At 46.0% G+C, this 24703-nt stretch overlaps 2 protein-coding genes across 2 annotated transcripts; one reads left to right on the top strand and one right to left on the bottom strand.

Moving 5' to 3' along the window:
* The first annotated feature begins 15364 nt into the window (after positions 1 to 15364).
* Positions 15365 to 20071, top strand: LOC123119408 (uncharacterized). Its single transcript, XM_044539212.1, has 5 exons — positions 15365 to 16502; positions 17863 to 17944; positions 18447 to 18975; positions 19278 to 19376; positions 19878 to 20071. Exons 1-2 carry the CDS (start codon positions 15383 to 15385, stop codon positions 17904 to 17906), a joined length of 1164 nt encoding a protein of 387 aa, XP_044395147.1. The 5' UTR covers positions 15365 to 15382; the 3' UTR covers positions 17907 to 17944; positions 18447 to 18975; positions 19278 to 19376; positions 19878 to 20071.
* A 336-nt stretch (positions 20072 to 20407) lies between these two features.
* LOC123119407 (DEAD-box ATP-dependent RNA helicase 9) lies at positions 20408 to 24473 on the bottom strand. Its single transcript, XM_044539211.1, has 7 exons — positions 23978 to 24473; positions 23122 to 23249; positions 22607 to 23015; positions 21982 to 22080; positions 21653 to 21877; positions 21359 to 21520; positions 20408 to 21278 (listed from the first exon to the last, which is right to left on the bottom strand). The coding sequence occupies exons 1-7, from the start codon at positions 24380 to 24382 to the stop codon at positions 20901 to 20903; spliced, it is 1806 nt and encodes a 601-aa protein (XP_044395146.1). The 5' UTR covers positions 24383 to 24473; the 3' UTR covers positions 20408 to 20900.
* Positions 24474 to 24703: the final 230 nt, after the last annotated feature.

The following is a 24703-nucleotide window of genomic DNA, read 5'->3' as shown; positions in this document are numbered from 1 at the left end:
GTTTTCTACATGAAAGTTGCTCAGAAAAATCCAACGAATCCGAATACGCGGTCTGTTTAGCTGTCAGATGCCTCTAACTATCTGAACATGGAACATTCCCCCTCCAATCATCTGTCTGACACAGGTCCGGAACCGGGAAAACATTCCCGGTTGAATTCCCCCTTCACCTTTATCGTCTAGCCATATGTTAGGTCACACACTGCACATCATATTGCCATGTTATGCTTTGTGATGCTATGTTTGCTTTATATTTACTGTTTCTTCCCCCTCTTCTCTTCGGTAGACCCCGAGACCGATGCTGCCCGTGTGATCGACTACGTCAACGACGACACTTCTTCTTTTTCAGCAGAGCTTCCAGGCAAGCCCCCCCTTTGATCATCCCGATATCGCACATTCCATTCTCTCATGCTTGCATTAGATTTTGCTACTGTTATTGTTTGCTCCTATTCTGATGCATAGCCTGCTTTTGTAACCTGCTTATTGTTACCTACCTGCTTATCCTAAACTGCTTAGTATAGGTTGGTTAGTGATCCATCAGTGACCCCGACCTGGTCCTTGTTGCCCCTGCTTCATCATCGACGACTCGATCAACGTGATCGACGACCAGAGCCCGACACCTCACATCACATCACGCCCCTTTTGTTGCTCAACTCTACAGAGTTACCATCGAGTGCCGAGGGTGGAACCTCATACATCACTCCTGATGAGATCTCTGTAGTGTAGCTCGTGTTCATCGAGGGTGATTTCCTCCTTAACCACTTCCGATATGACTCTGTTGTGCAACCCCTCAAGTGTGAACCTTGAGGGTGGATCCTCTTACGTTCACCTTGATGATTACATCGAGTGGAATTCAACGGGGGTGATTCCTCGGGTTTTTCCCTTGATGTTTGGACACACAGATACTTCGACTTTACAACTGTTACTTGGAAAGGAGGGTCGACCCTGAGGGGTACCCGCGAGTGATGTGGAGACGGGTTGACCTGGAAGGTGCCCGCGAGATACTTACGAGGCGTGGCCGGGCATTCTTAGCCCTTGCCGCAAGTCCTCGAGACGGGGCGACGGGATCACATCTTTCGTGAGTCTATGCTTGTTACCACGCGCTCCTAATCCACTATGATTTAGATATTTGATCCTAGGGGCCTCTAGCCTGATAGCACTAACCATCACGTGGGCATAGTATGGACGTTCTGCGTTGTATGCATCAGCCCAAGCTTAATACACGTCAGCGACTGAGCGGCGCGTGCCGGGTTGGACTGGTAAGCACCTGCCTTTTTAAGGAGGTAGCTAGGTCTGCTCACCGGCCGCGTTCGCAACGTGCAGGAGTTCCCGGGGCGATGGCCCATGACCCCTGGGGGCATAGGTTTAGTCCGGCGTGTTGACCTCTCTATTAAGCCTAGGTCGGGTTGCGGCGTATTGTTTGGCCGAGGCCGGGCATGCCCCAGTAAAGTGTGTCCGGCCGGAGTTAAGCGAGCGTGGTGGGTAAGTTGGTGCACCCTTGCAGGGAAGAAAACATCTATCGATAGCCTGTCCTACGGTAACGGACACTTGGAGTTGTATCCCGATCGATACAACTAGAACTGGATACTTGAGGTGATAACTGGATAGTATGGCTCTGGGATGCTTTCTCGCAGGGAGTCGAGAAAGGATCTCTGGCCGAGGTTGATAACACTACTACTACTTTACTTTATGCTACTCTTATCTCTTCTGATGCTGCAAGATGCTTGAAGATGCTAGTCTTCGATAGGCTAGGATTTCCCCTTCTCTTCTGGCATTCTGCAGTCCAGTCCACAGATACGGCCCATTTCATTGATACCGATGCATACGTAGTGTAGATCCTTGCTTGCAAGTACTTTGGATGAGTACTCACGGTTGCTTTGCTCCCCCTTTTCCCCCTTTCTTCTTCTTTCCGGTTGATGCAACCAGATGTCGGAGCCCAGGAGCGAGATGCCACCGCCGATGCATACTACTACGTGGAGACCGTCGACGACCAGGAGTAGTTAGGAGGCTCCCAGGCAGGAGGCCTTGCCTTTTCGATCGTAGATGCTTTTGTGCTGGCCTTCTTAAAGCAAACTTGTCTAACTTATGTATGTACTCGGATATTGTTGCTTTCGCTGACTCTTGTGTATTTGAGCTTATGTATTCGAGCCCTCGAGGCCCATGGCTTGTAACATAAAGCTTGTATTATTTTTATTTGTGTCTAGAGTTGTGTTGTGATATCTTCCCGTGATTCCTTGATCTTGATCATACACATTTGCGTGCTTGATTAGTGTACGATTGAATCAGGGGCATCACAAGTTGGTATCAGAGCCGACTGCCTGTAGTTAGCCCCCTTTCCAACTCCTTGGCCGAAGTTGAGTCTAGTCACTGAAAAACTTTTACTAACATGGATGTGTGTCTTACGGGCCCACGTCGCCATTGGGTGGTATTAGGATCTTTTACTCCTCATCTATACTCTAGGACTGATGTCTCTTCCATTCGGGTTAAACGAACTTACTAACTCTAACATTAGGATCCCGTGATCACATTCACCGCAAAGTTGGATAAGCCATAGCTATTCCTTAGAATAGTATTTTGAATAGTACACACACTGTCGTGTTGATTACTATGTGGTATCCATCGTACCTCTTTCATTATGCATGTTTCATCATGAATGATCCTTGTCTTTGAAAATGCTCAATGCTGAACTACCCCCTGTTACATGTTAGCAGGATGGTTAGACCTGCTGGTCGTGGCCGTGGTGCCAACGATCCACCACCGCCCGAATTCTTTGCCGGAATGATGCAACAATTTGAGCTGAACCGCCAGTTCATGGAAGGAATGATGGCTCAGTTTCCTCGTCCGAACATGAATCAACAGCCAACCCCAGTAACTCTGCAGGACTTCATGCGCCTCAACCCAACTATTTACCGCAGCTCAACTCAGCCCCTTGATGCTGATGACTGGCTTCGCGACATCACGTATGAAATGGAATCTGCTAGTGTGGCCCTTGCTAGCTATGTCACCTTTGCATCATTCTTTATGAAGGGTCCCGCTGCTCAATGGTGGGACAGCCACAGGTGTACCCTACCTGCTGGAACGGTCATCACTTGGCCGAATTTCCAAGCCGCTTTCTGTGCCCGCTTCATTCCTCAGGGAATCATGGACAAGAAGAAGCGAGAGTTCCGCAACCTCACCCAAGGCAACAAGTATGTAGATGCTTATCAGCGGGAATTCTTGGACTTGTCCCATTACGCTGAGGAAGACATTGCTACTGATGCTCGTAAGCAAGAGAAGTTCCGTGACGGACTTCACCCTGATATCAAGCTAGCGCTCCTGGTGCATGACTTTGCTGATTTCGCCACCATAGTGAACAAGGCTATTCAGGTTGAGACTGGTCTTCAGGAACACCAGGGGTCCCTCAGGCGCAGCCGTGACGCTGGCTCATCTTCAGGCCTGTCAGCGCAGAAGCGTCGGATATGGATTCCCCATAGCATGTATCGTCCAACTGCACCTACACCAAGACAGTCCTATGTTGCACCTCGTCTGCCTCCTCCACCGCAGAGGCAGCCTCTTCGAGTTGTACCGCCCCAAGCTCCTACTCCCAATCCCAATGATGGTTTGTGCTTCAGATGTGGCCATCCAGGTCACCTTGCCAAAGAGTGCACTCAGAAAAAGAACCAACTAGCTCTGCCTTCAACTGGCCGTAACAACCAGCCCCGCAACGGCAATGCCAGACTTATGGTCGTGGTCAGGCTAATCATGTTGATCTGAATGAAGATCAAGACCAGCCTGCCACTGTGATGGGTACTCTTCTCGTTAATCCAGTACCGGCTTCTGTTTTATTCGATTCAGGAGCATCACATTCTTTCATATCAGAAGATTTTGCATTCGTGCATGGCATTAAATATGAAGAGATGCACACTCCACTAGTGGTAAAAAAAACCTGCGGGCCAATGCCAAACCTCCATGGTTAGCCACAACATTTCAGTTGAAATCAAAGGGTTGGAATTTTTGCCTCCCCCATTATTCTGAAGTCTTCCAATATTGACCTCATTCTGGGAATGGATTGGTTGAAAGCACATACGGCTTCTATCGTTTGCACCACTAAACCCGTCCACCTTCTACACCCTTCAGATGAGATAGTAAGCTACAATGCTCGTCTGGTTCAAAATGCCGAAGCACGACTTTATATCTTGAATGCGTTGAACGCAGCACCTCTTGAGGGAATTGAAAAGATTCCAGTTGTTCGCGACTTCCTAGATGTCTTTCCAGAAGAACTTCCAGGAATACCCCCTGCTCAGGCTGTCGAGTTCGTCATCGACTTGAAACCAGGCACCGTTCCTATCGCCAAACGGCCCTACAAGATGCCGCCTCATGAACTCCTTGAACTTAAGGAGGAAATCGACAAATCTCTTCATAGTGGTTTCATTCGTCCAAGTTCCTCTGCTTGGGGAGCATCTTCTCTCTTCGTCAAGAAGAAGGACGGAATGAATCGTTTGGTCCAAGACTACCGTCCTATCAACCAAGCTACAATTCAGAACAAATATCCCCTTCCTCGGATAAATGATCTGTATGATCAACTGGCTGGTTCATCGATATTCTCTAAACTCGACTTGAGGTTGGGTTACCACCAGATCCGTGTTCGTGAAGAGGATATTCCAAAGACCGCATTCGTCACTCGTTATGGTTCTTACGATTACACCGTCATGTCTTTTGGCTTGACCAATGCTCCAGCCACATTCTCCCGTTTGATGAACTACATATTCATGGATTACCTCGACAAGTTCGTCGTAGTCTATCTGGATGATATCCTGGTATATTCGAAGAACAAAGAGGAACATGTTGAACATCTTCGACTTGTTCTAGAGAAGCTTCGAGAACATCAACTTTATGCCAAGTATTCCAAGTGCGAATTCTGGTTACCCGAAGTCACCTACCTTGGCCATGTTATCTCCAAGGATGGTATTGACATCAACCCAAAGCGCGTTCAGGATATTCTTGACTGGACCCCTCCGAAGACTGTCAAGCAAGTTAGAAGCTTTCTCGGACTAGCCAGCTATTGTCGACGCTTTGTCGAGAACTTCTCCAAGATCGCCAACCACTGACCAATCTGCTACACAAAGGCGTTAAGTTTGATTGGACTGAAAAGTGTCAGGAAAGTTTCCAGGCACTCAAGGACAAGTTGACTTCTGCCCCAGTGCTTGCTCCCCCTGATTCTCGCAAGGACTTCGTCATCTATTGTGACGCTTCACGACAAGGATTAGGCTGCGTCCTAATGCAAGAGCGCAGAGTGATTGCTTATGCCTCCCGTCAAGTGCGTCCTCATGAAGAGAACTACCCAGTTCATGACCTCAAGCTTGCTGCGGTTATCTTTGCACTGAAGCTATGGCGACAGTACCTTCTCGGTAATCGTTGCGAGATCTTCACCGATCATCAGAGCCTGAAGTACCTGTTTACTTAGCTAGATCTGAACCTTCGTCAGCAGCGGTGGACGGAAGCTATTGCTGACTACAACTACGGTATATCCTATACCCCTGGCAAGGCTAATGTAATGACTGATGCCTTGAGCCGCAAGTCTTATTGCAATAATCACATGGTCTACAAAGCTCAACCCCGCCTTTATGAAGAGCTATGCAAGCTGAACCTTCAACTAGTTCCACAGGGTTCTCTGAATAACCTTGTCCTGGAACCAACTCTTCTGAAAGCAATTAAGTATGCTCAAGCCAAAGATGCCCACGTTGATTTGATGAAAAAGGATCTTGCCTTAGAGAAATCCAGAGATTTCTCACTTGGTGAAGATGGAACCTTATACTTCAGAGATCGCATTGTAGTGCCCCGGTTCGAGCGTATGACAGAGAAGGTGATGAAAGAAGCGCATGACACCCCTCTCTCTATTCATCCGGGAAGTACCAAGATGTATCTAGACATCCGTCAGAAGTACTGGTGGTCTAAAATGAAGCAAGACATTGCTCGATATATCGAAGAATGTGACGTTTGCCGTCGCGTCAAAGCAGAACATCAGAAACCGGCTGGACTTCTACAACCGCTTCCGATTCCTGAATGGAAGTGGGATAAGATCCAAATGGACTTCGTCACTGGCCTTCCCAAGTCTCAGAAAGGTAACGATGCTATCTTCGTCGTTATCGACCAATTCTCGAAGGTTTCTCACTTTATGCCAGTCAAGGAGACAATCACTGCTAGTCAATTAGCAAACTTGTATATCTCCCGAATTGTGTCACTCCACGGCAGTCCGAAGGAGATCAGTTCAGACCGTGGCAGTATATTCACTTCAAAGTTCTGGGATAGTTTCCAAGAGGCAATGGGAACTCATATTACCTGGAGCACTGCTTATCATCCCCAATCCCAAGGCCAAGTCGAGCGAGTCAATCAAATTCTTGAAGACAGGCTTCGGGCTTGTGTTATTTCTTTCGGCAAGAAGTGGGAAGAATCTCTCCCTTATGCGGAGTTCTCTTATAACAACAGCTATCAAGCCAGCTTGAAAATGGCACCCTTCGAAGTGCTTTATGGACGTAAGTGTCGAACCCCTCTGAATTGGTCAGAAACTGGGGAACGGACGCTCATTGGTCCAGACATTATTCAACAAGCTGAAGAGTAGGTTCGCATTGTCCGAGATAATCTCAAGGTGGCCCAGTCCCGCCAGAAGAGCAACTATGACCAGAAACACTGGGGTTCAACTTATCAACCTGGTAAACAAGCTTATCTGCGTGTCACTCCTTTGAGAGGCACTCATCGGTTCGGAGTCAAGGGCAAGCTAGATCCGCGCTACATTGGTCCCTTCCGCATCCTCGCCCGTCATGGACTGGTGGCTTATCAATTGGAGTTGCCACCTCAGTTCTCTCACGTCCATGGCGTCTTCCACGTGTCGCAACTTCGTCGATGCTTCAAGGATCCGGAATTGATTGAAGTTCAGGATTATCTCACATAGAAAGAGCATCCTATCCGCATTCTTAAAGAAGCTGAATGTCGAACCCCCCAGAAGGTTACCAAGTTCCTCAAGGTGCAATGGTCGAATCATACTAAAGATGAAGCCACTTGGGAACGCGAAGATAACCTCCGGGCTGAATACCCCGACATGTTCCCTTCTACCTCTTAATTCTCTTTTAGAGGAGGAGAGTTGTAACACCCCGGTGTAATGATGCTACAGTAATCCCTGGGGTTAAGTTAATCCTTTTGCTAAACAAGTGTTTGTTCATCATTGTCTCTTATCTCTTTCAAATTCCAGTTGAATTCAATTTCAAATTATGTGTGAAATTCAAAAATGATCAAACATGAAAACTAAAATGTTCATCATGTGGAAAGTATTCTTCTGGTAATATTGCTGGTGAACCAACATTTTTCTGCAAAGTGTCTAAATGGCCTAAAATAGCTAAAACAGAAAGTTTTAAAATAAAAGGCAAAAGTTAAAAAAAAAGAAAAGGCCAGGCTGCACTGTGCACTTGGCTCAGCCGCGCAACAGTGCAGCCCAGCCCACCTAACCCTGCCGTCCCCTACCTCTGATCACCAGGGGCTGGGTGGACGCGCGCGCCGTCCGTGGCTGCCGATGGCCACGAGGCGGCCATCCGGCGGCTCCCCGGCGACTACTAGGTCGCCCCGCCCCGGACGAACCCTAGCTGCCCCCACTTGCCCCACGCACCTCGCCTCTCTCTTTTCCCCACCTTGCCCGTGAGCTCGTCGCCGCCCTCCACTCGATCCCGCGGCCACCGGCCGGCCTTCGACTCGCTGACGTGCCCCCAGGCTCTGCCTCGACCTCCTCATCCTCCCCGCCGAACCACGCGGACCGGGACGGCCCCGCAGCACCGCCACGACCTCGCCTTCGCCCTCGGCTCCGACGAACGTCGCCGCCCCGAATCCGCGCCACTACTGCTCCTAGTCACCCACCGGGCCTCCGTGTGCCTTCCCGATGAGCTTAGCCTCCTTTCCCCTCCGTTCCCCCCTCGATCTGTTGCTGCTGTTAGCTCCGCCACGGCCAAAGCTCACCGTCGCCCGCCCGCCGCCGTCGAGGCTAGGGCCATTTTCACGCATGCCCGAGCCCCGCGGCGACCTCCTGGCGCTCCTAGGACTCGAATGCGCGCACGAACGCACCTCCTCTTGCCCCGCAGCGTCGCCCCCTACCTTGTCCGATTCCGACCGCCGCCCTCACCGCTCGTCGCCGTCGCTACGGGCCTCCTCCGGCCTCACCGCCACCACAGGAGGGCGCAGCTCGCTCCACTCGTTTGGGCGAGCCCAACAACGGCCGGAGCCGACGCCCGTAGCTCCACCTCGTCGACCGCCCGAAAGCCGCCGCCGTCCGTACTCGTCGTCGCCGATGTTACCGACCAAGTCCGGCCGTGCCTCTACCACCATTCGACGCGGCGTCGTTCGCCCGTTCGAACGCACCCTCGCGCGCGCGAAACGTCCGCCTGTAGACAATTTCCGACGCCGGCCCGAGCCCTCCGCCGCGTCTGGAGGTCACCGGCGGCGAAACGTCGACCGCCGCCGATGTGGCACACCTGGGGCCACCCCTGGGTCACTACCAGCGGGCCCTGCAGGCTCCGTTGACTGGGTTGACCGAGTCAACGTGCTGACTGGGCAGCCCACTGCCACTGACATGTGGGCCCCGCGCTAATTAAACAGTTTTTATAATTAAAACTAGTTAGATTAACCTAAACACTCACTGACACCCGGGGCCCACACCCCTAATTAACCCTGCTAGATTAATTTAATCCACTGTTAAGCAAACAGAGGCTGACATGTGGGTCCCACTAGACCCACAGGTCAGGTTTGACCCTGGTCAGCGAGTCTGTTGACTGCTGACGTCACCCCCATGCAATGCTGATGTCATATTCCTTTTCTGTTAATTTTAATAATTCCAGAATATTGTTTAAACTTTGAAAATTCATAGAAATTAAACCGTAACTCCAATGAAAATGTTTTCTACATGAAAGTTGCTCAGAAAAATCCAGCGAATCAGAATACACGGTCTGTTTAGCTGTCAGATGCCTCTAACTATCTGAACATGGAACATTCCCCCTCCAGTCATCTGTCTGACACAGGTCCGGAACCGGGAAAACATTCCCGGTTGAATTCCCCTTCACCTTTATCGTGTAGCCATACGTTAGGTCACACACGGCACATCATATTGCCATGCTATGCTTTATGATGCTATGTTTGCTTTATATTTACTGTTTCTTCCCCCTCTTCTCTTCGGTAGACCCCGAGACCGATGCAGCCCCTATGATCGACTACGTCAACGACGACACTTCTTCTTTTTCAGCAGAGCTTCCAGGCAAGCCCCCCCCCCCCCGTTTGATCATCCCGATATCGCCCATTCCATTCTCTCATGCTTGCATTAGATTTTGCTACTGTTATTGTTTGCTCCTATTCTGATGCATAGCCTGCTTTTGTAACCTGCTTATTGTTACCTACCTGCTTATCCTAAACTGCTTAGCATAGGGTTGGTTAGTGATCCATCGGTGACCCCCACCTGGTCCTTGTTGCCCCTACTTCATCATCGATGACTCGATCAACATGATCGACGACCAGAGCCTGACACCTCACATCACATCACGCCCCGTTTGTTGCTCGACTCTGCAGAGTTACCATCGAGTGCCGAGGGTGGAACCTCATACATCACTCCTGATGAGATCTCTGTAGTGTAGCTATTCGGTCGTGGTCATCGAGGGTGATTTCCTCCTTAACCACTTCCGATACGACTCTATCATGCAACCCCTCAAGTGTGAACCTCGAGGGTGGATCCTCTTACGTTCACCTTGATGATTACATCGAGTGGAATTCACTGGGGGTGATTCCTCGGGTTTTACCCTTGATGTTTGTACACACGGATACTTGGACTTTACAACTGTTACTTGGAAAGGCAGGTCGACCCTGAGGGTTACCCGCGAGTGTTGTGGAGACGGGTTGACCTGGAAGGTGCCCGCGAGATACTTACGAGGCGTGGCCGGGCATTCTTAGCCCTTGCCGCAAGTCCTCGAGACGGGGCGACGGGGTCACATCTTTCGTGAGTCTCTGCTTGTTACCGCGCGCTCCTAATCCACTACGATTTTGATATTTGATCATAGGGGCTCTGGCCTGATAGCACTAACCATCACGTGGGCATAGTATGGGCGTTCTGCGTCGTATGCATCAGCCCAAGCTTAATACACGTCAGCGACTGAGCGGCGCGTGCCGGGTTGGACTGGTAAGCACCTGCCTTTTTAAGGAGGTAGCTAGGTCTGATCACCGGCCGCGTTCGCAACGTGCAGGAGTTCCCGGGGCGATGGCCCATGACCCCTGGGGGCATAGGTTTAGTCCGGCGTGCTGACCTCTCTATTAAGCCTAGGTCGGGTTGCGGCGTATTGTTTGGCCGAGGCCGGGCATGACCCAGGAAAGTGTGTCCGGCCGGAGTTAATCGAGCGTGGTGGGTAAGTTGGTGCACCCCTGCAGGGAAGAAAACATCTATCGATAGCCTGTCCTACGGTAACGGACACTTGGAGTTGTATCCCGATCGATACAACTAGAACTGGATACTTGAGGTGATAACTGGATAGTATGGCTCTGGGATGCTTTCTCGCAGGGAGTCGAGAAAGGATCTCTGGCCGAGGTTGATAACACTACTACTACTTTACTTTATGCTACTCTTATCTCTTCTAATGCTGCAAGATGCTTGAAGATGCTAGTCTTCGATAGGCTAGGATTTTCCCTTCTCTTCTGGCATTCTGCAGTCCAGTCCACAGATACAGCCCATTTTATTGATACCGATGCATATGTAGTGTAGATCCTTACTTGCGAGTACTTTGGATGAGTACTCACGGTTGCTTTGCTCCCCCTTTTCCCCCTTTCTTCTTCTTTCCAGTTGATGCAACCAGATGTCGGAGCCCAGGAGCCAGATGCCACCGCCGATGCATACTACTACGTGGAGACCGTCGATGACCAGGAGTAGTTAGGAGGCTCCCAGGCAGGAGGCCTTGCCTTTTCGATCGTAGATGCTTTTGTGCTGGCCTTCTTAAGGCAAACTTGTGTAACTTATGTCTGTACTCAAATATTGTTGCTTCCGCTGACTCTTGTGTATTCGAGCTTATGTATTCGAGCCCTCGAGGCCCATGGCTTGTAACATAAAGCTTGTATTATTTTTATTTGTGTCTAGGGTTGTGTTGTGATATCTTCCCGTGAGTCCTTGATCTTGATCGTACACATTTGCGTGCTTGATTAGTGTACGATTGAATCGGGGGCGTCACAGATGCTTCCTTGTGGCTTTATTAATTTAAAGCCGGATGCTCCTAGCATCTTCATTCGAAAAAAATGAACAATTTTTTAAACTCGTGAGCATAGTTGAAATTATGAACATTTATCAAATTCATGAACGCTTTTACAAATTTTTGAACATTTTCTAAAATAAAGAACATTTTTTGAATTCCTGAACATTTTATACTATTTGCAAACATTTTTTAAAAAATGTGATTTTTTTTACAATTTTCTTGAATCGGCGAACATTTCTAGAATGGATGAAGATCGTTCTGAAAATTGGTGAAACAATTTTTGAAATTCACGAACATGTTTTTGTTTTAGTGAAATTTTTTTGAAATGCATGATCATCTTTTGAATTAGTGAACATTTTATGAATAAATAAACTATTTTGATAGTCACGAACAGTTTTTGAATTTTTAGGATATTTTTCCATTGATGAACATTTTTTGAATTGGCAAAATTTTGTTCCATTTCATTAATATTTTTTAATACAAGAACTTTTTAAAAAATCAAGAACATTTTTTGATTTCCCGAACATTTATTTGCAAATTTTCAAATTTTAAAAATAGCAAACATTTCTTTATAAAATCGTGAATATTTTTGGAATCCACAAACATTTTATGATTTAATAAACACTTTAATACAATATTCTCATTTTTTTGACTTTCAGAACTTTTTTAAGTCCCGTATTATTTAAAGTAGAAAAAACATAAACATAAAACAAAAATAAAAAATTATAATTAAAATTAAAAAAGGCCGCCCTGACATGGCCGGTCCAAACGGGCGCGCTGTGTCTTCTTCCAATGCATATACTATCGTAAGTCAGCCCTTGGCATGGTGATAGGGTGACGTAAGAGGATCGTGTCCCTGCTTTACAAAATATGTTTTTAGTATTATTCAATCAAGCTTAGAAGATGTGTCGCACCGCAATGCGGCGATAATAGCTCGAAACCAATTAACCAAGCCTTCCAAGTGTGATATATCTGATATGAGCCCTCCAAGTGTGCTACATATGATATGTTACTACTACCAAATAGGGTTATTATTCTCTCTTTTTTTGGATAAAAGAGAGCTTACCTCTCCGATTTCTATTAACAGAAACCACCAAGTCTTACTACAAAGATTTCGACCATAAAAGAAACCAAACAGCAGAAAACAAAGACCACGCATCTGAACCCTGAAATAGAGGAGATTGAGAGAGGGGAGCCATCCCTCCACCCTCACCCCCCCCCCCCCCCCCCCCAGTCCAGCTCAGATCTAAGGCCTGGGCTCACAGCTAGGCCCAGAGCCGACAACACTTAGTTTCAAACATATTACATCCCACTCTTTTCTTATTTATTACAAAAGACTGCTAATATGACAGCAACGGAAGACAGCTGAGAGAAGAGGCTTCAAAGATGCATCCCATGAAAGAACATCCTGTGTTTTGCCGAAGAAGACCATCACCCAACTGTGATCCTCCTTCCTCCCCGATGCCAACTATGAGCCGCCATGAACACCTCGTCGATGACTCTCCCGACTTGTCGCACGCCTACCGTCATAATCTCACTCCTCATGGGGTTTTCTGCAAAATGGTCAATCATGAAGCCACATCAAGAAGAAATTAACTGGAACGCAAGGGTCATGCACCTTGCTGTTATAAAAAACGACACTAATGCGTAATGTCCAAAGTGTCCGGCATATAGCAGAGATCCCCACCATCACTAGACCCCTCTCCATTTTGTTAAACTTTTTAGCCCAAGTTCCAATTAAAGAATCTATATTATCAGGGAACACTTCAAGACATTCCACGACAGACGAGCAACCGAGCATGTGAAAAAGAGATGGTTGGTACAAGGTAACTATTCTAGCTACGGCAAGATCCTAATGTTAACGTGTCCATCATCATTATCTCCTATGAGTGCTTACCTTGGTGAAAGTACATGTGGGCCCTAGGAAACTATATGTTTGATATGGTTTGTCCACCCCTGTATGGTTAGATCATCACATATAGAATACGCTAAGGCATTGCCATATTTATTTTCCAGTGTGTTGCATCGTTGAGTTTACATTTGCATTATCGTGTCGAGTTATTGGTCTTAGTGTCCAGTCCCTGTAGAGTTTTGAGCTATGTTCCAAGTCACGGCCTCCAGGCGCACCATCATAATATGTGTTGTTCACCACTTTTCATCAAGTTCCACCATGTCGCTATCACAACCCTTCTACATCATAAAGTTGAGGTTGTTGGCATCTTCGTTCGGCCAATTAGAATTTAGATAAGAAGCAATTTTTTTGCATCCAACTAGACAAAAACTTTCGGTATATGACTGCTCAAAACGCTCAGGACGAGCAGGCGTGTCTAAAATATTCGGAAATTAGTATCCCAAGAATTAGTGTCACAAAATTTCATGGAATTTAGTATCATGATATTTTTAGAATTAGTACCATGAAATTCTCATTTTTCTTACAAGATACATTATTTCCCTAAAGTAGTATTACAAAATTCTCAAGAATTGGTATTGTATCATGGCATTATTAGATTTCTACTCAAGAGTCAAATTAATAAGCATTAACAAATACTACTAATTAGTAAAATAATAAAAGCAGCGAAAATCCATTTCTGCACCCGAGCTCATCTGCACCCGCGCCGACGAAAAAAATCAAAACAAATACTAGAAAAATTTAAACAATTCCAAATAAAATTTGTGTGGTAGACAATTTGCTGCGTGAGGCCCGCTCCAAATTTCAAGTCATTTGGACATATGAGCAGCTCTCAGCAAAAAAGACAAATTGGGGGTCTGTAAAAATGTTTACTGTTCATGTACTGTTTTAGCCCGATTTGTCTTTTTTGCTGAGAGCTACTCATATGTCCAAATGACTTGAAATTCGGAGCGGACCTCACGCATCAAATTTTCTACCACACAAATTTTATTTGGAATTTTTTGAATTTGTTTTGATTTTTTATGATTTTTTTCTAACCAGGTGCAGATGAGCCTGGGCACCAAAACGCCCTACTCTAAAAGCAGTGATTTTGAAAAAGTTTACCAGGGAACACATTAAATATCACATTTACTCTTGCAAGGTTGTCTATACGGCCTGCACAATCCTAATAAAAAATTGAAAATATACTAAAATAAATAATAAATTCAATTTTTCATAAGATTGCCTATTCATCAGAAGTCACGATACAATGCACACACGTGGAATCCTTCAGAAAGGGCGAATGAGGATATGCGCCCACAAATATTAGTAGAAAACTCCTCCACGGAAAATAGAAAATAAGAGAAGTCTCTAGGAATCATTGCAATTGCCATCACCACCACATGCCCTCACCGGAGCTGAAGAAGTACCATCGCCTTGATTTGGCTCCGTGAGCTGATTGAGAGGCCCATCGTCGGTGGAGCCGAAATCGTTGTAGCGCATTGACCGGGAACGTACTCGTACTCCTCACATCCCGAAACTGTTGTCGGCTACCGATGTTGCTGAAGCACATCACGAGAATTGCCATCCATGAGCCACCATCCCAGTTTTTGGACCGCCACCTTCAGTGGCGGAGACAGGCCCCAGGCAGACCGGGCCGCTGCCTGGGGCGTGAGATGTATTTCCTTTGGATGCTATAGCACTACTGTAGCTACAGTGCTACAGTACCTCAAAGGTTACCTGGGGCGTTGATTTTTCCTGCCGCCGCTACTGGCCACCTTCCCAAGCAAATGAACGGTGCTGCATAGATTCTTAACTTCGAAAATTGACCACTAGCTTCTAACTGTGATATATTATGTGTATGACAACCATCCATAAAAAAACATGTGTATGATAAACAACATATTGCATTCCCTTCCACTACTCCCTCTGTCCCATAATATAAAAACATTTTTTAAACTAACACAGCTTGAAAAACGTTCTTATATTATGGGACGGAGGGAACAATAAATAACAAAATTTAGCAATCTGGCAACATTTTGAAATCAGTTTTTTCTTGAGGCAATTTTTAAATCAGTTTTTTTTTTGCCGTGTGTATTATTTACAGCGATCAGCGGCCGTTTAACAAATCGAGCATACGCCCAAGCTACAGCCCATTGCGAGCGGTTTGGCGGCGTCGATGTGGCAGCCCAATACCACAAGTGACTCGAGTAAAAAAAATCCAAACTTTCCCCCACTCCAGTCCCAAGTCCCACACGACATGAGTGAGACGACCCGCCGCCGCCGGGGCCGCCCTCTCCCTCCGCAGCCCTCCTCGCTCATCCGTGCCTCCGCCGTCTGCAGGCGGTGGCGGAGCATCACCACCGATCCTAGATTCCTCGGCCGCTTCCGCGCGCACCACCGCAAGCCGCCGCTCCTCGGCGCCTTCGAGTACATCCAGGGCGACCTCGTCTTCACCTCCTTGCTCGACCGTCCCGACCGCATCCCTCCCGGGCGCTTCGACCTGGGACGCTACAGCGACCACCGCGACTACGGCGTGCTCGGCTTCCGCCACGGACGCGTCCTCGTCTTAGACCATGTGCGCAAGGACCTCGTCGTGTGCGCCCCCGTCACCGGCGAGCAGCGCCGCGTGGCCGTTCCGCCCGAGTTCAAGACGGTCCACCTCAACGGGGCCGTGCTCTGCGCTGCCGGCGACCCTGGCCACGTGCACGGTGAATGCCACTCCAGCCCCTTCAAGGTGGCCTTGGTATCCTTGTGCAGACATGACTATAGGCCCCTCGCCAGTGTTTACTCCTCAGATACCGGGGCATGGAGCAATCTCGTCTCGACGGCGGCTCCATGTCAACTGTTTGATGCTGGTATGGATGGCTCACTCGTTGGTAAAGCACTTTACTGGTTGCTTACAACTATGGAGGCTGGCATTGTTGAGTTTGATTTGGAAGAGCAGAGTCTAGTTGTGATCAAGGGGCCACCCGTTACAGATGATTTCCCCGGTGGTGGTACCCATCGAATCATCCAGGCTGAGGATGGCGCTGTTGGCTTCGCCATGATGTCTTACCCACACTTCCAAACGTGGCAAAGGAACGTCGATGCTCATGGTGTTGCCACATGGGTGCCATGGAAGACCGTTGATTTGCGTAACATTTTCGGGCCCCGTCCTCAGATTGGGAGAACCAGAAGGATGGCGCGATTAACACGAGGCTGGGACTATGTCAAGGGGACGGGAGGTATAATGTGCTATGTTGAGGATACTGATGTAATTTTTATACATATGGACGTCAGTGTCTACATGATTCAACTTAATTCAATGCAATCCAAGAGTATTCCTGGAAAGCGTTTTAGAAGTGCCTACCATCCATTCATGAGTTTCTATACACCAGGTAATTGCTTGTCCTTAGTCCTAATATTGTATGAGCTGCCAAATTCAGTTATGTTTCATAAACTGTTGCTCAAACATCTTGATTGTATCTCTTAAGTCACAGACAACTTAACCCTAATCAGCAATTATCCCTTTGATAGATAGACAAACTTAATCTATAGCCATATTTTCCTTATGTTCTCATCAGCTGTCTTCATTCCTGGAAGGTCCAAATCAAATGTCAAATGGTTAAAATTGCAAAATCAAATGTCACTTAGTAACTTAATTGGGATGTTTTGAATATCAAAGCTAATTATACTCTTTTATCCGTTACTTTTTAAACTCGATAATAACAACTTCGGTTGAATCCATACCTTCTTAAATGATATTCCTGCCATTCCGATATCTTGGGCTTATTATGTTTTGCTAAGACAAGACTTTGACTTGGTCGCAAAAGAAACACTTTGACCAAGAATTACTCCTTTACCGCATGGTTTATATGATGTAATATTGCAATTCTCAGCACACGCTTTTGAAAACAAATCAAGTGGCACCAAGTTCATGTCATAAAAAGGCATATTAACAAAGTAATTCATCATCAAAGCCTCATCTTAATGAACCTAATACGCCTGCATATGAGAATATAGTACTTACTTTTTGCCACTTGTAGACCCTCTTGCAAGTGACTAGTAGTCCCTCTGTCCGCGTTTATTAGGCCTGCTAGCCGAAACTCTGGGACCATGTTGGGAAGGAAAACTAGAGTATGAGCTTGTTTGTTGCTAATTAATTAGCTTGCATTGCATAAAAAAATCTACTACCTCTGCAGGTAAGCCGAACGTGGTGTGCACGCCTTGCACCTTTCTATGCCCCCATCGCTAACTAATTCCGTTGCATGCAGCACTTCCCTAATTTCGTCGCAAAAAAAGTATTTCCTAATTAATTTCATTGCACGTGGCCTAGCAAACTTGGGCGTCGTTGGTTGGCCCGCTGACCCAATAAGCACGATGGATGGAGTATATTGGTAGCATACAAAATAAATTGCATTTCTTGGCTCTAATCATGCTCCAATTATTTAAAACTGCATACCTAAAGTCAAATTTGTTGCTAAAGTTTATTAGTTTGGTGTTCTAATTGTGTTGGTTGACAACTTGCCATGACTAGGGACGAGTTTACATGAGATAAATTCTGTACCATGTCTTGGTTTTTCTTATTGGCTAAGTGTACTGTTTCTAGATATTCCTTGTTAGTATAAAAATGAGCTATAAATCATCTATAAAATGTGAGTTACAAAAGTGAGTTCTTTCGCTCAAGTGGTGTTTCTAGCTATCCATCTGTCTTTTCCTTGGAACTGTTTTTAATTGGCTGACTTCTTGTGTCTCCAGGCACAGCCATTGCTGGTGGATATAATGAAGATGGGGATGGCTGACTGGTTTGATGTGTGGATGTGCTGAAAGGGTTCAACATGTAAGAAAATCTTCTTATAGCTTGTGAGATTTAGATTGTTTTTTCCTGCGTAAAATATCTGGCTGCATCATGGGTAACATGCACTGACAAGCTATTGTCCATTTGGCTATAAGGAACACATGCACATAGAAGAACTAAAATGGATGATGATGCCAATCTAAAATGACTCCTTTTTGGATCGTACATGATATACAGAGTTGAATATGGAGTGTGGATGTTGAATTACATGTGTGTGTGCCTATGTGGGCATTCATACAAGTTCTCCTTGGCTTAGCCGTTTCAAATCGATATTCCGTTGGGCTATTTTCTTCTATAAACAGCAGCCATAGGCGGCTACTGCAAGTTGGGAGTGCAGAATCTGGATTGACGGTTTTGGTTTTTCCAGCTATACATTAGTAGTCCATTTTCTTTCCTTTTATTATATAAACATCAGTAAGTTGGAGGCTATATATTAGTAGTGCCTATCAGGTTACTAATGGATTGGTATTTTTGCTTTCTCCAGGTGAAGGAGCGGCTGCTGCAGTTCTCGCTGAGTTCATCGCATCACATCAATGTGTTCGACAAAATTTATAAAATATCTAAACAAACTTGCTGAATGGTGCTAGTCTACCAAAGTTTCGAATGTAACCGTGTTAATAGAGGGGATTTCAGCTTCCCCGGGTGATATGGTTGTGGTCATGTCAAATCTCTTTTTTTTTTGTTGACAAAATGTAGCGAGTGCTACTTTTCATTCATTAAGAGAACTGGCAGAGCCATACAGAGTGCATGGGAGATACTGGAACGGAGGGACTATAAACATATGGGCAAACGACCAGAGCAACGAAAGTGAAAGAAACAAGAAGAAACAAGAATGCAGAGAATACAGTTCAGGGAGGCTCATGGATGAAGAATGGGGCTATAGCTCCGATCTTGCCCTGATGCCAACATCTCAGTTCTTGCAGAATCTTGTCTGCGAGCTGAGTCGCACCGATGGCTTTGTTAATTGTTATCAAATACACAGAGAGTTCCTCTCCTTCCAAATCATCCACCAGGTGAGCATGTCTCTTAAGTCGGTAACAAGTTAAGCTTAATCAACAATCGTCCCTTTGATAGATGGACAAAATTAACTCATGGCTTTATTTTATTTTGTGTTATCACTAGTTGTCTTTATTCTTGGAAGATCCATATCAAATGTCAAACGAGTAAAAATGCAAAATCAAATGCCACTTAGTTGGCATGTGTGGAATCTCAAACTAGTTGTATTTTTTTTATCCGATACTTCTTTCTGTTTAACTGTTTTTTAATCTTGATTTTTTAGTCAATGATAACAACTTCCGTTTACCTTCTTAAATAGGCATAGCCATTGCTGGTGGATCTAATGGAGCTGAAAACGCTGCACAACACATTGGATGATTATCTATTTTGATGTGCTAATGCTGAAATGGGTCAACATGTAAGAATATCTTCTCGATATAGCTTAAGAGATATGGACCATTCAGTTTTTTCTCTATGGGAAATATCTGGCTGCCAACATGGATAACATGCACTCCCAAAATATTGTCAATTTGGCTATAGGGGTTCACACATGTGAATAACATACACGTCAACTAAAATGACGGTGATGCCAAAAATAAAATGACTCTCGTTAAACTGTAAATGATATCCAGATGTTGAATATCATGTGGATGTCGAAACTATGTGTGCCTATCTGGGCATTGCTAGAGTTCTCGTTGGTTTAGCTGTTTCAAAATCAATGAATTACTATTCCATTTTGTTGTTATAAACATCAGTCATAATGGCTGCTACAAGTTGAAAATGTAGAAATCTGGGTTGATGATTTCTAGAGCTATACATTAATAGTCCATTTTGTTATTATAAACATCAATAAGTTGGAGGCTATGCATTAGCAATGCCAATCAGGTTACTGATGGATTGACGTTTTTGCTTTCTCCAGGACAGGTGAAGTAACGGGCTGGTGCAGTTCTAGCTGTTTCTGTCGCATCGCATCAATATGTTTGGCAGAATTTAGAAGTTACCTACCCGAACTTACTGAATGTGTGCTAAGTTTCTAATGTACCAAGATGCTTTTGAAAAACCTAATTTTTGGTTGTATCTCCCCGAGTAATATGGAAGTTGTATTCCGTTGTATCTGTTTATGTTAGATGCTTGTTCTTTGCAGCCCTTCTCGTCAGCCAGTTGAGAGTTTTCGAGTGTATTTCTAACTCTTAACTATCATCAAACAAACTGAACATAATCCAACCATTGTAACAGATAGAAACTTAGGTGTTCGCAAACCCCACTGAAAAACAAGTAGACTAGTAGTAGTAAATTCTGTTCGGGCGGTGGAGCATTGTGTCTTTTGCTTGTCTTATTTATTTATTTATTTTGGCAAAACACCACCCTGAGCCACTCAACAAACTTATTCTTGGTTTTTAACTCAGAAGCAATGTATAGCAAAAAGTATGTAAAAGCCAACAGAGCAGAGATGGTTTACACGCCGCGAGCTGGCAGCTTAGCGATTAGCAATAACTAGTCATGGTATCTGATGCATAGATCTTAACATTTGCTTCTAGAGACTAAAGTTCTGGCCATTAGATAAGGTCCACAAAAGGCTTGACAATACAATACAAAAACTACTGCTAAAAAAACAGATATATTGTGATCCGCAGAAGACAAGACACATTGCATATATTTTACAAGGAACCCTGCTGCAGATAGCTTGCGGCAGGAAACGTAAAAAGAAGAAAGCCTCGTGATTATTTCCATCTGCCTTCAAAGTTGGCGGCTCCAGGCAATATAAGCGTATGTTGTCCACGCTAGAAATTCGACCTTGAAATACCCAACAAGAATCAGACCATGTTAATTTACCTCTTCTGACAGAGGGCTTTCCATATATAAGAACCATCAAGCTGAACCGGTTAACCCGGTTGCCTTCCGCTCCAACCAAAAATTTGCTGGGCTATGGGGGGTTGATCAATCAAGAGCTTTTGCCTCCAAAGCTGCCGAATCCACCCCAGCTAGAGCCAGAGCTACCAGAGCCGCCACCAAACCCACCAGACCGCCCTGAACCAGAATCCCCAAACCCACCACTTGAGCCAAATCCACCTCCACCACCACCTGATCGGCCAAACCCTGAATCGCCGAATCCACCACCACCACCTGATCGGCCAAACCCTGAATCGCCAAATCCGCCGCCGCCGCCTGAACGACCAAACCCACCACCTGAACGACCAAACCCAGAATCGCGGCCACCGAAACCGCCACCGCGTGAGCGCCCACCTCCGCCTCCACCTCCGAATGAATCATAACCACTAGCCATTGTCAAGTCAGAACCTTCAACGTTGATCTTTGGAAGCTGCGAAAAAGAGAACACTTTGAGCATAAATGCCATAAGAACAAACTCGAGCAGCGACTTAAAATGATGGAAAATCTCACCTCCTTAAACTTGCCTCCAACGTCATTCTCAATGCCCCTGACAGCTCTACTTTGGTTGTAGCTGTACATCACAATTGCAGTGCCCTTCTTCCCAGCACGGCCAGTACGGCCAGACCTGTGAACGAATATCTCTGAATTGTTTGGCAATTCATAGTGTATCACCTGAACAAGGAAACACAGCCAGTAAGGGGTTTGACAGCAGATGTTGCAATGAGATAATGTTGCCAGCTTTAAACAGATTAATAACACAGTTCTAAATGACAAAAGTAAAGGAAAGGACAGAAAAACACTAACCAGATCAACATTTGGAATATCCAAACCACGAGCAGCAACATCAGTGGCAATCAAAGTATTAAAGCGCCCTTCACGAAATCCTTGAAGTGTCCTCTCTCTTTGTTGTTGTGTAATATCTCCATGAAGAGCCTGACACTGGACACTTCGACCCATAGTGTATGACAACCGATCAGCATCCCTTTTTGTTTGCGTAAATACAATGCACTTGCCACCTTTAGCATGGTCCTGCAATGAACTCACACACACATTACGTCATAGAGTGCAGAAAGAAACTTAGATAGCACTTAAGAAAAAATATTCCATTGGTACTACAGAGAGAACATCCTTGCCTGAATCAATTGTCCAAGGACAGCAGGTTTTGCATGATTCTCTGTAGCAATAGACAACAGACTAATCCCTTCTGCTAGCTTCTGGTCATCTTCACCCACCTAGAAAAGAAATAGCATCATAAATCAAATCCAACTAGTAACTATGTATTTTCTTAACTAAACAATGTGATTATAATGTCATGCAGGAGCAACAAAGAGCAAACTTAACCTGTAATTTTTTCCTAGTTCATAATTTTGCAGTTAGTAACTTAAAAATGATTTAACGATATACAGATCTTCAGGTAAAGACTAGGAGATCTTTGCAGGCACATCCACACATTATCAAAACCTGAAATAGACTATGCATGTTTTCAAAAAAATTAAGGTGTCTATGCATTTACACCGCCAGAATAATTTTCTTAATATGCATCTTCATACTAACACTAATGCTTATCTTACTAGCAACGAAACAACAAAAGTCCGAACCAACCAGCGAACATAACAAAATTGAAGTTACTTCTAGTGATAAGTTAAATGCAAGTCGAAATAGCAAATGCATGACAAATAAGGTCAGATATGTATACACAAATTTTGCAATGAAATCATAGTTGCAGTGTTCAGTAAAACATGGGTAAGCATCACTCACAAGATCGACTATGACAGGATCTTTGAGGTATTTCTGCATCAGCTTGCGTATCCAGGGTGGCATTGTTGCGGAGAACATCAAGGTTTGACGTTTTGCAGGCACATTTTGCAAAATTGTCTCAACAGCTTCATCAAAACCCACTGACAGCATCTGGTCTGCCTCATCGAGAACAACAAACTGGACATTTGACAAATTCAGAGCACGTCTATTTAGCAGATCAATTACCCGTCCAGGTGTCCCAACAACTACATCAACGCCCTGGCTAAGAACTCTCATTTGTTGCTGAATTGGAGTGCCTCCATATACACACAGTGTATCCAGCCGGGAAGAATCAACAAATTCTTTCTCAACTTGTTTTGCAAGTTCCCGTGTTGGTGCCAAACATATCGCCAGGGGATGTATTCCAGGTCTGTGGATCCAGAGATTCAATTGAGGTGACAATACAACACAAGATGGCACTAAAAGGGGTAGAGGGAAAATGAATAATGATTGATGCAAAAAATGTCCAAACTTACTTGTTAGCTGCGTTATGGCGAATAATTGCATCCATTATGGGGATTCCGAATGCCAAAGTTTTCCCTGTCCCCGTTTTGGCACGGCCAACCATATCCTTGCCTTGCATTGCTGGCTCAAGGACAGCTCTCTACACATCAGAGAAAGGAAGGGAATTTTAACATCCAAAACGCAAGGCATCCACTAATTGTGTGATCATGTAAGCAGTAAACAATCTACCCTACTGCCAGGAGAATATTGAAGATGACAACATAAAGGTAAGCAAAAAGAAAATAAAATTGGACCTATACAGGGATGATTTGATTGACCCAATCTAGAAGCAGAAGTAAAAAACAGCTGAGCATGCATAACTATTGTCACAAGAGAAAGTGACACGCGAGCACACATAATAATACAGAGTGATAGTTGCAACAGCTAATGAACTGCTGAACAATATCACGCAACCTTAAATTTTTGTCTCTTATTACAAATTACAAATTAATTAAGGTTCTATAGACTAACTTATAGTGTATAAATTTCACTAGCAATAAAACATCTGTCCATTCGGAACGGAAAGATCACAGTTGCCTCGCATAGGTCAGTGAGGTAGTGGAAAACCACAGAAAACTATCATAGTGGGTAAGAAATGCTCCGCAATTCCACACATAGAGCTATGCTCAAAATTAATTAACTGAGCAGAAATTGCAACACTCCATCAAGAGGAGATGTCCTTGTTCCTAAAAATAATAATTAACTGTGCAGCAATCAATCAAGCAGTGTGTCCACAGAGCAAACAATCCACGGAAGATAAAGAGAGCAGTAATCACGTTCCAATCGAAGGGAGGGGGGAAAGGCTGCGTGCCTGCCTGCTCCCCTTACCTGGATGGGGAACAGCTTGGTGATGCCCTTGGCGGAGAGCTTGTCGACGATCTCGGACGAGATCCCGAGCTTTGCGATCTCCAGCCCCTCCTCCTTGGCGCCGGCGCCGGCGCCGGCCCCAGCCACGCCCCCCGCGGGCTTCCTCTTATCCTCGTAGTTCCACCCCTCGTCCGCCGCGAACTGAGCGTGCGCCCCAGCCCGCGCGGCCCCCGTCTCCCGGAACCCGAGCGGGGCCGGCTTGGAGTGGAACCACATCGCCGGCGGCGGGAGCGGCGACCGCAGCGGCAGGGCCGACGCCGACGCCCCGGCGGCGGAGGGGCCCGCCGGGTGCTGCAGCAGCGCGGCCAGGATGGCCGACGCGGCGCGCCTCCGGAGGGGATCCGCGCGGCGGATCATGGCGTACATCCTGGCTGGCCCTGGCTGCGGCGGCGGCTAGGGTTTATGGCGGCGGCGGGGTTTAGGGTTCTGAGGAGGGGTGGGAGGGGACGAGGAGTGGAGAGGGGGAGAGAGGGAATGGGGTTAATAGGCGGCCACGAGAGATATTTCTGCGGCTCCGGCGCGCGCGTACGGGATGGAAATATCTCCTGCTCCCACGGACACCGACAGGTGGGGTCAGGAGGTCACCAACCAAGTGGGGCCCATTTGTCTGTGAAAGAATGCAGGTTGCCAGGGGTTGTTACGGGTGCCTCTAGCAGTAGCTGGGGTGAGTGAAGAGGTTGCGCGGGA

Source organism: Triticum aestivum, chromosome 5D, assembly GCF_018294505.1.
Source record: "Triticum aestivum cultivar Chinese Spring chromosome 5D, IWGSC CS RefSeq v2.1, whole genome shotgun sequence".
In the NCBI taxonomy this organism is placed as follows: Eukaryota; Viridiplantae; Streptophyta; class Magnoliopsida; order Poales; family Poaceae; genus Triticum; species Triticum aestivum.
Note: the sequence above shows the minus strand (reverse complement) of the source record. Positions and strands in the feature narration are given on the sequence as shown.

Excerpts from the sequence above, each read along its gene's own strand:
- LOC123119408 (XM_044539212.1), top strand. The coding sequence starts at position 15,383 with ATGAGTGAGACGACCCGCCGCCGCCGGGGCCGCCCTCTCCCTCCGCAG. Across the intron at positions 16,503-17,862 it reads CATGAGTTTCTATACACCAG|GCACAGCCATTGCTGGTGGA; the intron begins GTAATTGCTTGT and ends TTGTGTCTCCAG.
- LOC123119407 (XM_044539211.1), bottom strand. The coding sequence starts at position 24,382 with ATGTACGCCATGATCCGCCGCGCGGATCCCCTCCGGAGGCGCGCCGCG. Across the intron at positions 21,878-21,981 it reads TCCTTGGACAATTGATTCAG|GACCATGCTAAAGGTGGCAA; the intron begins GCAAGGATGTTC and ends AGTTCATTGCAG. Across the intron at positions 21,279-21,358 it reads TTGGAGGCAAGTTTAAGGAG|CTTCCAAAGATCAACGTTGA; the intron begins GTGAGATTTTCC and ends TCTTTTTCGCAG.